Source organism: Gambusia affinis, linkage group LG15, assembly GCF_019740435.1.
Source record: "Gambusia affinis linkage group LG15, SWU_Gaff_1.0, whole genome shotgun sequence".
Taxonomy (NCBI): Eukaryota; Metazoa; Chordata; class Actinopteri; order Cyprinodontiformes; family Poeciliidae; genus Gambusia; species Gambusia affinis.
This window is the reverse complement of record NC_057882.1, coordinates 11,092,264-11,105,709: the sequence shown is the minus strand read 5'-3', so window position 1 is coordinate 11,105,709 and position 13,446 is coordinate 11,092,264. Positions and strand designations below refer to the sequence as shown.

General features: G+C 36.9%; 1 protein-coding gene across 2 annotated transcripts; it reads left to right on the top strand.

Annotated features, from left to right (window-relative positions):
* The first annotated feature begins 1,413 nt into the window (after window positions 1–1,413).
* Window positions 1,414–9,660, top strand: il13ra2 (interleukin 13 receptor, alpha 2). Of its 2 annotated transcripts, none has more exons than XM_044141107.1 (9): window positions 1,414–1,984; window positions 2,123–2,274; window positions 4,043–4,199; window positions 5,089–5,209; window positions 5,548–5,732; window positions 5,899–6,053; window positions 6,419–6,566; window positions 7,293–7,416; window positions 8,275–9,660. In XM_044141107.1, the coding sequence occupies exons 1-9, from the start codon at window positions 1,900–1,902 to the stop codon at window positions 8,396–8,398; spliced, it is 1,251 nt and encodes a 416-aa protein (XP_043997042.1). In that variant the 5' UTR covers window positions 1,414–1,899; the 3' UTR covers window positions 8,399–9,660. The 2 variants fall into 2 exon arrangements, with proteins under 2 accessions (XP_043997042.1, XP_043997041.1); XM_044141106.1 differs by having other exon boundaries at window positions 1,483–1,984; window positions 7,287–7,416.
* Window positions 9,661–13,446: the final 3,786 nt, after the last annotated feature.

Below are 13,446 nucleotides of genomic sequence, written 5' to 3'. Positions count from 1 at the left end.
GTTCCTGGATTCTCAGCTGGCAGTCGGTTCGCTCCTCATCCCTCCGCACCTGAACTTACCTGTCCGCCCTCCACCGCAGCCCCTACATCATCAGCAAAGAACTCACTCCCACACTGTAGGTGTCCCTGAATTCAAGGACACCCACAAAGAGACCATACCCTAAAACCACTGCTTTACCCCCCCTGGCGGAAGTTTGTCTTAAGTAAGATAAATCTAATCCTTCCTGAAGTTCAATTTTCCGACAACCTCAAACTCACCATCTCTGTCTCCCTGCTCACGACCCCGGTTGCAAACCCCAATGACAAGATCCACACATTCTCACTTTGCATCATTGTTAAATTAAAGTTTATTTATCTGATCGTCTGTTCTGGTTGTGTTCTGTATGTGGGTAAAGAAACTGGGACCCATCATGACAATCGGTTTTCAGATCTTGATTTAATTAAAATTTGTTGCTTTACCTCCACCATTTTAACACACTCTGATTTAAAACATTATTTTCTATCTCTGGCTGTATATTAGCAGGCTCAGGTTTTTAATCATCATTAAAATCTCTATTTAAGAGAATATGGCCATATTAATGTGGCAAAGATTTGAGAAATATTTATAAAAGAAAATTATTCAGGAAAATATATAAAAATTAGACTATAGCTTAAGATGAAGGAAGAAGCAGATTGGTTGTCCATCTCCTATTTAACTTTCCCTGTATATTTATTGCAGCAGCACAATTCTTTCAGCTTTCTTCCAGTATTGCCCTTTCTCGAACTTCATTAACAGAAGTTCAGAATTTTAAATTTAAAAGTCCACCTTTCTAAAGTATGAAAAGGGTACGTATACATAAGAAGTTGTGATGTTAGTATGCTAAATATGTCTTCATGTCCACTTAAAAAAATTAATACTCTGAAACTCTTTTTAATCTATTTGATTTAATGCAGTAAAACAGGTGAGCCATCTCACCCTACAACACATTGGAAAAAAAAAACAAAACAACCTGTGGTGACATTCTGCCGTTGAACCAACCCTGCATGGCTATTAAAACCTGCCAAGACTTGACATCTTGATGCCAAAAGAATTGGGACACAATGACATCATACATTTCATTTCAGTTTATGACCTACTTGCCAGCTGAAAAGAGACAAAAGTCTTTACCAGGGAAAGGGGGAAAAACTGAAGTGCCTGCAGGGCGGGATATCCAAGAACATTGAATAATAATAATAATAATAATAATAATAATAATAATAATAATAATAATAATAATAATAATAATAATAATAATAATAATAACCAATTTACCAATAAATTCCTATATTTATTGGTATTGACATAATTTGTCTTAAAGAAATAAACGATAGAAACATTAAAAACGACTCGAGGAGACGCTGAACGCGCTCCTTCCCTGGCGCGCACCCGATCACTGGTTTTTCAGATCACCACTTTGTGCACAACCCCTGGATTTGTTCCCGCTGTCGGAATCTGCAGCAGCCTGGGTGGCAGTTCTCAGGAGGGTGGTGAAATAATTCAATTTGTTTTGTTTTTACATGATATTATAATTCGGGAGAATTACGCGACACTACTAAAACGGGAGGACAGGAAAGAGGGGTAAAATACGTTTGTTTCGAGTCTCCCCAAACGGGAGACTCGACAGTCATGCTGACTATTCAGATTCACCTTAAACCACCAGAAGGGGGAACAAAAACGAACGAGTTGAGTTTTGTTTTACACCGACGGAACCCGCCTACATTTATAAAGCTTCAGCTAAGCACATTTACCTCAAAGTTGTTAAATCCAGCTGAGTCAGGAGCAGCTCACGGTCACATCACACCTCTCAGGATTTTATTTATTTTTATAGTATTTTTCTGTTTCCTAGTCCTTTTTTTGTTATTGATTTGTTGATTTTCACCGATGGCTAATAAATCCAATGTTCTTCATTCACTGATGCTGATCTTCATAACCTGGAGGGGGAGCAAGCGCTGCTGTGCAATGACAGGTTAACATCCTTTAATATGATTAAGAGAGCTGTAGTATGGATGATTATGTCTACAATACCGTTGCTATGATAAAAAAAAAGAAAAGACAGAAATGCAGTAGAGGCTCAATAAGCGGAGATGTCCTCTTTATTTTGCAGTGGATCCCCCTGAGGATCTTGCAGTATTGGACTCTGGTCGCCTTGGACAAATGCAGATTACTTGGAATCCACCAGGCAGCCTGACGAAAATGACAAAGTGCCTTCCTCAGTACCAGCTGGAGTATTTCAATACATACAAGAACAACTGGGAGGTGAGTGCTGATTCCATTTCCATTGTCATATATATCTATATATATATATATATATATATATATATATATATATATATATATATATATATATATATATATATATATATATATAATGCCAGTTTTACAGTATGTACATTTCTATGCACTTAATACTTGGTTGGGTTTTCTCCTGCATGAATGAATTCATCAATGGCTGTGGCTTATTAGAGCATCGGTGTAGTTAAAGCCCAGATTGCTTTGATAGCTGCCCTATTAGGTATGGTTGATGTTCTAGAGGTTAAAGATCAGATGAGTTTGTTGGCCAATCAAGAATAGAAACACCACAGTCCCAGCTTTTGGTACCTTGTAGGTAGGTGGCAAGTCCTGCGGGAAAATAAAAGCTTGTCAGTTGGGGGAATTTTCTGGTAGACGGCTGCATTGACTGTGGACTTCAGAAAACCAGCAGATGACATGGAACCCCAAAGATGCAACATTTGTAGCCCATGTCTAGTATTCGTCTGTCTGGAATGGATTGGACTATCCTCCCAAGGATGCAGTTCTTCCTTTCACTCAGTTTTCTGTTAATATGCTTGAATACAAAACTCTGTGAACAACCAACCCTTTAACAATGACATTTTGTGTCTAACGCTCCATGTAAAGAGTGTCTTTTGGACAGCGGTGTTTAAATTGATTAATAGCTGCAGGAGTATAAATTGTTGTTCCAGTTTTTTTTTATTAGATTTCCTTCAGGCTCAGGTTTACAACTTCATTGGCTACGTGATGATTCACCATTCTCCTGCTGAAGTGGCAAATCGGTGCAGAGTCTCTTTGGCCGCAGGATCTTATTTACTTCATCCTTGAACAGAGTACAATCTGATACAGCGGCAAAATCGAAAATAGGGGTTGAACAAATAAAGAGATGATACTGGTGACATTATAGGCGTTCCCCACAGAAGATAATCAAATTTTAAGATGAATAGACTATAGATTTGAATATGGATGTGGAGATTAAAAATAAGACTAAAAAACAGGATGAAATACATTGAAAATAAATTTGCACCTCTTGTTTAGGGTCTAACAGAGCCCTGGACTGACTTTCTGGATATTGATCTTTAAAATAATGTAGTAAAGACAATACATAAATTAATTAAATGAAAATATTTTCTTGACGCAGTGCTTAATCGAGAAGAATTAGCACTTTAAAGTCATGCTGTCATTTTGGCACCTTGAAACTTGATCTTGTCTGGCAGTGGAAAATTACTCACGCTTGTTTGGACTATTAAGATGTCATGAATGACATCTGAACTACTCTGTCATTACTGCTGATCTGAATCCGACGGACTCCCAAACATGCAGTCATAGAACTGTTTCCAAAGAATTATGACACAACAGGAAGATGACACATCGTTCAAGTAATCAGGACTTGTAATCACTGTCAAGGAAGACAATGATAGATTAGTACAATATTGAAAGAGATCATTTCATAAGGTTCTACTGTCAAACCTGTTTTGAACAACCGTTTGAAGAATTGGTATTGTAAGTTTGAGGTAAAAAAAAAATTATTGGATGTTTGCCACTTCAACTGTCACCGTCTGATAAACCTGGCAGTACAAAAAACTATTTGTGTCGCTGTCAGTTCTGGACTAAAGACCACTCCATCAAACCTGGAATCAGCTAACGCCTATCCTTTTAGTTCAGCTGTCTTTGCATGTAAATGCACACAAAGTGTTAAAACTCATCAAGCGTATGTCTGATGTGTAACAACATGTCTGGATGTTTGGCTTGGCAGACTCTCAGAACCCCGATGAGGACCTACAGCACCCAGTTTGACCCGTCCAAAGACGTCCATATAAGAGTTTACACCATTCTGAATGGAGAGTGCACCAACAACACGATGGTCATGAGCAAAAACTGCACTGAGACGATTCTGAAACCTCCCAGCACAGGTCAGGCCTAAACGTGTGCTTCACATGTGCAGCACAAAATGCTGAAGCATTGACACACCTTGAACTTGATCACAAACGTTAATTTGAATGTAAGAAATATTGATGCATAATTAGAAAGTGGAAGTAAACGTTTTAGGCAGATATAAACAAACATGAGGAAAAAAAGTGCTCTGGTCAGATGAGACCAAAATTGAACAATTTGAGACGCATTTGAAATGCTATGTGTTGTAAAATGCACGGCTTCAATACAACATTCCCACTGTGAAACATGGTGGTGGCAGTGGGGATGCTTTTTATCTATTTTTATTTATTTATTTCGGACATGATAGAAGTATAAAATTACACACATGAACAAGGAATGCAAAAGACAAATTTTTCTACCACAATAATCTTAATATGCTCGAAAAGGAAGAAGTGAGAAACTTATGAACTCCTAAATTCATATAATATTTTCAGATGGACCTTCATTATTAAATCAAAATAGTAAAAATAAAATCGGTAGAGACCAGGAAGCTGGTCAGGGTTGATGGATATCAAATATAACCGAGGTTGAACTCTTTTGCAAAACAAAATTAGCAAAATAATATTGACTCATTGTGGATGGACACTAATATTCTGCACTATTTTGTGATTTCTATTTTCTTTTCCTTTTTAGAAAATTTTAATCCATGCTTTTCCACACTAAAAAGTGTGGAAAAGCACCTTTTAGTGCTTTTCAACTACAAATTTTTAAAAATTAAAAATTTGTAGTTTTTAAAAATTAACACTTTAATTGTAACAAAGTGTCACAATTATGAAAGATATTTCTAGCTGTATCGTGGAATATTTCAAGTGGTACGGAAGGTTTTAAGAAACATTTGCTGTGTGGCTTTTTTATCGTTGTGTTTAGGAGTATTGGATGCGGAAGCCGAAGCGTTTATTTGCGTGTACCATAATATGGAGAATCTGGAGTGCAGCTGGACACGCAGCCTGAAGACACCACCCAGCGCACTGCAGAATCTCTATTTCTGGTAGGTAATCTGCTTAAAAATGACAGCTCTTTGGCTGGATGCTAGCTTGCTCACAAATAATTGCTTTTATTGCGAATGGTCTGTAGCTAGCAGTTCTCGTTAGTAAAAAAACGACTGCATACGAACGTTTTGGAAACTTTCTGAATGTGACTCATCCGTCATGCCCCATAAGTTCTTCTCCTTTCACTCCATTATTTTCCCACCTTACACCTCAGTACTTGTCTTATAAATCATTGCAGGTATATGTTGTTTACATTGGCAGCAACTCTTTTTCTTTTATTAGTCATAAACATTTCCACCTGTATGAGTGGATTTTTGTTTCTTTGTTTTTCTGCCAGGCATAAGTCCCTGGATCAGGCTGTTGAATGCCCCAGCTACCTTTTGTCAGGTGGAATCAGGAAGGGCTGCAACTTCCCAGAAAAATCTCTTCCTGAATTCACTGACATTTACTTCTGTGTAAACGGCTCCTCCCGCGACGGGCCCCTGAAGGCAACATTCTTCTCCCTGCAGATTCAAAACCAGGGTGTGTACATGACAGCTGCCATGCAAGCTCTGTGGTAGTTTTTTATCTCATCCTGATATTTTGACTCCGTCATTGGTTTTTTTTCTTCTTCTTCTTCTAAATCAGATTAGGTTCTCCTCCTTTCTCCTTTGGTGATAAGTTGTACTTGGCTTTAATGTTTTTGCAGTGAAGGTTACAGCTCCAGATAAGCTGCATCTGCAAACGAGTTCTGACACGGAGTTGGAGTTTCACTGGGAGAATCCCGCTGGGAGGCTTCCTGCGCACTGCCTAGAGTGGGAAGTGCGGCACCGTCATGTGGGGGCTGATGGAAAAATATCTCTGGTATGGTTGATCAGATATGAACCTTCTGATAAGACTCACTGTATCAGCTTATATGTTCTTTATAAAAATCCCTTTGAAAGATTCTGCACAAGTTCAGCAAATTTTTATTTGGATGTACTTGAAAATGTATTGCTAACGCATGCAGCATTGGTGAAGGTGTGCTGAAATCGCATGTAAAACTGTAGCGTTCAGCGTTTGGTCTCCAGTGCATTTTGAAGAATCTTCAAAGCTTGAGCCACTTTTAAAGTTTTAAATCACATCACATTTTTGTCCTTAAGCTCTTAAAATGACACTTTTTCTTATTACTTCCCCTTGTGTCATTAATTTCTTTTTATAAAACTATTACTTGTTTTCCTATGTGACAGAACCACATTCACACCGAGAAGCCCCGCCTGACTCTGCCTTTCAGCAACAGCAGTGAGAGAAACTGCTTCCAGGTTCGGTCCAGGCTGAATTCTTATTGTGTGGACCAAAGCTTCTGGAGTGATTGGAGCCATGAAACCTGCCATCCAGGTAGCGATTCCAAAATCTGTGCATTCCTGCATGAAAACCTATTTAGATAAATAAAAATAACGACAAATGTACTTTGTGTTAAGTTTTAAATCTATTGAGCTGATGTTAATTTAATGTCAAACTGTAAAATATTCCTTTTTAGACAGATTTACAGTTCTGCGGAGATGAAATTATAAGCATCTAAAATTCACGTGCTGTTACCGTTAGAAAACATTTCTGTTTTCTGGAAATAAGCCATTAAAGCTTTGAATGGTTGCTAACAGAGAAAGCCCTAATAAACAACATTAACTCTAAAATTATTTAGGCTTGAGCATAAATAAAATTTTTCCTTTTTAACCTACTTTTACCAAATCTGCTAAATATCTGGGATTCTGTATGAAACACCTGAAGTTGAGTTTTAATTGTTCCTTAATTCCTCTACGATCAGACAACATGTGACTGTGAGATTTCAGATTATTGTGGTTATGTGATGTAATCCAGCATGTTCCAGGTAGAGACAAATATACATGAACCTTTCTTACAGCACCACCTGCAGGCGGCTCCCTCTTTTATTAGATCCAAAACTTGGATTTCCAAAACTATTGAAAAGAATGTTTTACACTGTTATCACGCTAATTTGCTTTGAGGTTTTTTGTGGATTTTGTTACTTATTAGCATGTGTTTTTAATCAAATATTATAATCAAATGTCTCTTTGTAAAACCTGGTTTTATTTGATTTAGTTCCAGATTTGGAAAACAGAGAAAGCACTCTGGGACCAGAAATGAATTTTGTGTCGATCTACATCTACATTGCTGTTGTCATCATCGTCATCCTGGTGGTGTCTCTGTGTGTGTGGGCAGCAGTCAACATGTGAGTTTAAACACATGCAGAATGTGATTTTTGCACACACACACACACACACGCGCACACACACACACACACACACACACACACACACACACACACACACGCACACACACGTGATTCCAGGGCTTTGCAAAAGGATTGTCAATATTAATAAGCACAAACAACAGCTTGCTCATGTTTATAAAAGGTTCTTTACTTTTTATTTACCTTACTTTCTGGAGAGTTTAGATGTTTTTAAGTCTAAGTGCAGTGTTATGTTTTGCTGCATAACGTGATTTATTTCTTTGTTTTTCATTTCTTTCCCTGTCGGTTTTGGGTTATAATATCTAACAGGTTTATGCTTAGACTAAAATTTGTGCCCATTGTTTGAGAAAAATAAGCTCAGTCTAATTGAATGGAAAACATCAGTAAACATCAGAGATTCTCTATAGGAGTCATCTCTGGACTTTGACTGGGTCATTCTAATAATGTGCTTTGTCTTGATAGGTTTATAGTTAAGTACAGTGCAATACTCTATCCATTAAGATGTCCAAAACACATATTATTATTATTATAACCTAGTCGTCCTTTTTAATAATTGGTTGCACTGGAATTTATTTTAAGGAAACTGACTGAGCACAGATGCCACATCATCCAGATTTTTATTTCTGAAAGATTTAGAAAGTCTTACATCATCTTCCGTTTGCTTCACAATTATGCACTAGTTGCTCTTGGTAATAGAAATGAAAAATGCTGCGAAATAAGTTGAAGATTGCAGTGATTCAAATGTGAAGATGTTGAAGGAGGATCATTACTTTTGCAGGGCACTGTACACAACAGAATGTAAAATAAACTAAAGCTCAAACTGTACTTTTATAACAGGAGGAAATCGGGACCACAGAAGAAAGTGGACTCTCTGCTTCCCAAGCTGCTTACCAACAACTTGACTCGGAGAGTTTCAAAGATCTACAGCGGCAAGAAAATCTGCACTGATGTCGTCGTTTAAAAACATTTCAGAACTCGTCTTTTTTTTTGTTCATTGTTATTGTTGCACTTCTCCTCATGTTTGACGCTGCCTGTCGAGGTAAGTTAATCGCTGTACTACTCTGTACAGTGTTTTATTTACAAAAATGCCTAACATTCAACAGATGTGTTAAACACAACTAGAAAGCTATTTTAGAGGGAAAAAAAAAATCAAGAGTTTTTGGTTTATTGTTTATTTTTTGTCAAAGCTCTTGCTGGAGGATTAAACGGGCTGCAGTTACTTAACCAGGATGTTTTACTATTTGCCAAATGTCTTGCCAGGTGATTTACTTAACAGAAGTTGCAAAATTGTTGCGTTTTGTATATTTATGTACATTATGTATTTTATCATGTTATTTGCTTGTTTAATATGGGCCTCAAATCTTGCCAGAAACCTAACAAAACAAGTAATTTTGTTATGTAACAAAAAAGAGAAAGAAATGTGATAGTTAATGTGTTCAAAAATTTATTTGTAACCATCTCTGTTGCACACTTTGAACCAGAGAAGTTTTTATTCACCAGCCTAGTATTTCTAATGCAACTGCAAGTGTAACATGACCAGAAGAAATGAATGTGTCAGTGTTTTAATGCCACAAACTTTGCCATTTTTTGGGGGGGAATTGACCCCAACAGGACTTTTACCATGGCTGCTTTGTTCCAACACAAGCAAACATGATTGGTCCCTTGACAGTAAGGGTTAAAAATCACCACACTCCCATTGCCTCCTGGTTTCATTTGAATGTTAATGTTACTTTATGGCTCTAATAACCTGAAAATGTAAATAGAAGTATAGATTTAATGAATGTAAACCTTCATATTCACGATACATCTTGGTTTGTTGCATATTCAAATTGTGGGGATGAATTGTTTGTTTCTATGTTTATCAATTTAGCACTTAAACAAGGAGCTTTTATTTACGCTCCTATACTACCTTTTATTGAGAGACAATTTAAGGATGTATTTTTTTCATGTTTGTTTGATGTTGGACATAAATTTTCAGATGTGAAATATTTTTGTCAATTTGTGTTGTGGTTTGCATAAAAAGGAAAGCACCAGATTTTAAAATTGGTCATATTTGTATTAAAAATGCTATTTTCTCCTGATATAATAAAGACCATGACATTTACTATACCCACATATTTGTAAGTGGGAAGAAAATATGACAGTCTGTACATAAATATCTACTTTTGTGAAGCTCGGAAGACATTTGTATACATTCCTTAATAAAGTATTATGAATAAACAATATATATGGTATTTCTTAAAATGCTATGTTCTAATTCTTAACATAATACAGCTAACAAATGCAAAAGAAATGCAGAATTTGTGACTGATAACATCTGCTACACTTTACACCATCTTACCTGATTGGCACTCGTCTCTCCCAGGAACTCCTGAAGACAAAACATCGTAGAAACAATAGAACAGGCAAGATTTCTGAGTCTAAAATGATAAAGCAAGAGAAAGTAGATCAGCAAAGTAATTAAACAAACCGATTCGATTCCCTGTGCATTCGTGGGTTCTCTCCGGGTTCTCCGGCTTCCTCCCACAGTCCAAAAACATGACTGTCAGGTTAATTGGTCTCTCTAAATTCTCCCTAGGTGTGAGTGTGTGTGTGAATGGTTGTTTGTCTTGTATGTCTCTGTGTTGCCCTGCGACAGACTGGCGACCTGTCCAGGATGAACTCCGCCTCTCGCCCAGAACGTTAGCTGGAGATAGACACCAGCAACCCTCCCGACCCCATTAGGGACAAAGGGTGTATAGAAATGATGGATGGGTGGATGATTAAACCCAACCGTGGCTCGGATAACAAGGGATCCAAAAAAGCAACAACAAACCAGGATAACAAAATAAATGGATTCAAAACTAAAGAGTACACAGATTCAAAGTGTAAAAATCACATAATGCCAAGGCAAAGTACTAAGAGTTTTCCAATCCCCTTCGTTGTAAGACAGTTCCTTGGAAGGAGGGCCAGGTATAAAAAATAAACGAGCAGTTTCGGGATGAAGCCTAGACGAGGCACGGACTTCAGGAGGGCCACCTGTAGGCAGCAGGAGCCAACGTCAGAACACAACAGGAACCAGCAGTGAAACACGTGAGGCTGGCTGGAGATCAGGAGGGCGGAAAGGAGGAAACACTGGAGCTGAGAATGTTGGGTTTCTATTATGACACTTGAAAACGTGGCAATGTGGATAAATTATGTACTGGGTAACAGTAAGTTGCGTGTGGGCTAATAAATATATTGAGAACTTGGCAATGGCAAATTAGTGCCTTTGGAGATACATAAATAATGTCAGATGAGATTCCTCCTTTCTACTGATAAGAAGAAGAGATGCATTTCACCTTGACAATGAGCCAAACTCGGCTGCCAAAGAAGAAAATTCCAGAGAAAAATGTAGACTTTGAAGAGTTAATGAACTGAGAATGTCTTTCAGCAGTCCATACTGCATGGCTGCATGACAAAGAAAACCAAAATAAACAAAAACACTCCACACTTTTAGTGGAAGAGGAATATTCAGTTTTTTTGTACAAAAACATATATATATTGTTATGCCCCCAGACTCTAGGGGTTCAGGAGCGATAACATAAAAATGTCCAGAGAAAAAGCAAGTATATATAAAGGTGATTTATTACAAAACAAAGGAGGTTTCACAGAACCAAGACACAATAAATTCAACCCAAATAATACAGGAGAGAATAAAAAAAAACAAGGAGAACTAACAATATTTAAAGGACAAAAAAGATCTTTCCCTGGCTGCTGTAATTTTGCTCAATTTTATTTCATTGCACAACTATGCAGATTTGATTAATGTTGTCATGAAAGCCAGATGTTTAGAGTTTTATATATGACAAAAAAGGTTTGCGGGATAGGTTGTCAGAAAATGTATGCTTTTTATTGCGTCTTAAAATAATATTTCAAACTGATTTCAACTGACTGATTAAATGTGACCTGATTTTTTATATCTTTTGCATTTTACAGATTTGTTCATTATTTTGTCCTAGATTTTATTTATTTAATTTTTTTTGTCAAATTTTAATGCCTTACAAAGATAACCAAAGTAAATACAGAAATAAGAAATTGAAGAAAAGAAGAGGAAGAGTCGCCGACATCAGTCTTACAAAGCCAAATAAGGCTTTGAGTGAATCACGGTGAGAGAAATTATCCAAAAAGGCCAGACAATGATGCCCAACTCCTTTAGTTACATTCTGAATGAGTGTTTGCTGCTGATGTATATTTCTGACCACATTATAATAATTTACAATAACAAATAAGGTAAATTTGTTCCAGGGACCGTGTATAAATGGCGACATCTGCTGGCCAAATAAACGTATTGCACTTTGCTGCTACAAGGGACATTTGAATCATGTAAAATTAAAAGCATAACATGAGGAGTAATGTGTCATGATCTAACTCAGAATAATATCAATTTAAACTGATAAGACTTTTTCAAAAAAGGTTAATTGGTCAAATAATTGAAAGGAAATAGAAAAATCTATTTCTGTTTTGTTTGCTATAATCAAAAAACGATGCCTTCCTAAGATTTATTAGGAACATTTTAAGCAATATAAAATGGGTTAGTTTTATTAAAAATGGATTTGTAACTTACTCACCAATTCAATTAAATTAAATTAAAAAAGACTATTGATCACAAAGGAAACAAAGGAAACTTTGGGATCAATAAACCTATATTAATTCAAATTCTCCCAAAAGGTTTTGTAAATCGTGACGGCTTTTGGCAGGATGGATCTTTAAATTAACTTAAAATCTTTTACAATACCTTGTGAAACTTGCTCATATTTTAATGCTTTTATGAGAATTTTATGTCAAATGTTAAATAAACTCCAGGGAATCACATGCGTTTAACTGGCTGGTATAATAGGGATACATTAGATGATCCATTGAAAGATTACTGGAGACACAGTGGAGTAAATAAGTGTTTTCTGCTGACTGACATCCTGCTTTTTAGTTATGGTTTTTGGGGTGAGTAGAGAGAAAACAAGAACTAAAGAAAACATGGTGTGAAGGCAGGATATTGGTTAAACATGGGAAGATAAAACTTTCTAAAGGAAACAGATTACATGCAAAAATATAGATTAAGGATCTGGATTAAAGAGAAACATCTTGGAATCACAAAGTATCTGTGGTTGTTTAGAGGGCAAGAAAGGATCTGTTTAAACTCTAACCAGTTTATTAAAGCCACTGGAACTATATGTGGAATTGTGTTTGTTGGCTAGGTTAAACTCAGCTAGAGTTTTTCAAACATGTTCACTAATTTGTTTGCTAAAGAATGAATATGAGGAAAAGCACCACATTCCCTCGTTAAATGTGGTGGAATATTTGCTCTTTTCCAAATGTCCAGGGAACCTTAGTGATTATGAGCTCTCTGAAAAACTGGGAGATTACAAAAGACTAAAATGATTCAAGAGGATTGTCCTGTATGCATCTCAAATACTTATCCAGCACAAACCTGCTTGCTGCATGATACTCTCTCTCTCTCTCTTGTTGAGAAAATACCCATCTGGCTGTAGGTTGACCACAGCTCTGTGTTTGAACCAGCATTCATTGACATCCTCAAGGTCAGCTATGGCAGCTGACTGCTTCCCACACCAATGTTGTCAGGTTCACACAGCCCTCTTCTTCTGATTTCTGCTTAGGCATGGATTCATTTATGGACTTAGATAAACGGTAATAAGAGTCTGTGGATAAGAATTGTGCTCACACTGCAATTCATCTTATCTAGACGTTGTAATACAAAGTGGAATATTATGCAAGATATTCAGATAATTTTATTGCACCTAAAGAGATAACACAAGTTTCTTGAATGCAGAATTTGTACCATTCACAGCCCTCAGTAAGAACACATGTAGGTTAAATGGGACTCGGGGGCTGCAGAGTGGTGATAGTGGAAGAGAAGCAAGTAAAGTTATTTGGGTTAATGTGTAATTTTGGAGGAGCCAGTCTTGATAATAGATTGGTAGGAGGGTAATGTACAGCCCAGGTGTTGCTGCTCAGTCAGTTCATCACAGCTCA

Bases quoted from the DNA above. Each gene is read 5' to 3' on its own strand.
- il13ra2 (XM_044141106.1), top strand. From the start codon at position 1,900: ATGGCTAATAAATCCAATGTTCTTCATTCACTGATGCTGATCTTCATA. The intron at 4,200-5,088 runs GTCAGGCCTAAA...CGTTGTGTTTAG, and splicing joins TCTGAAACCTCCCAGCACAG to GAGTATTGGATGCGGAAGCC. The intron at 6,054-6,418 runs GTATGGTTGATC...CCTATGTGACAG, and splicing joins CTGATGGAAAAATATCTCTG to AACCACATTCACACCGAGAA.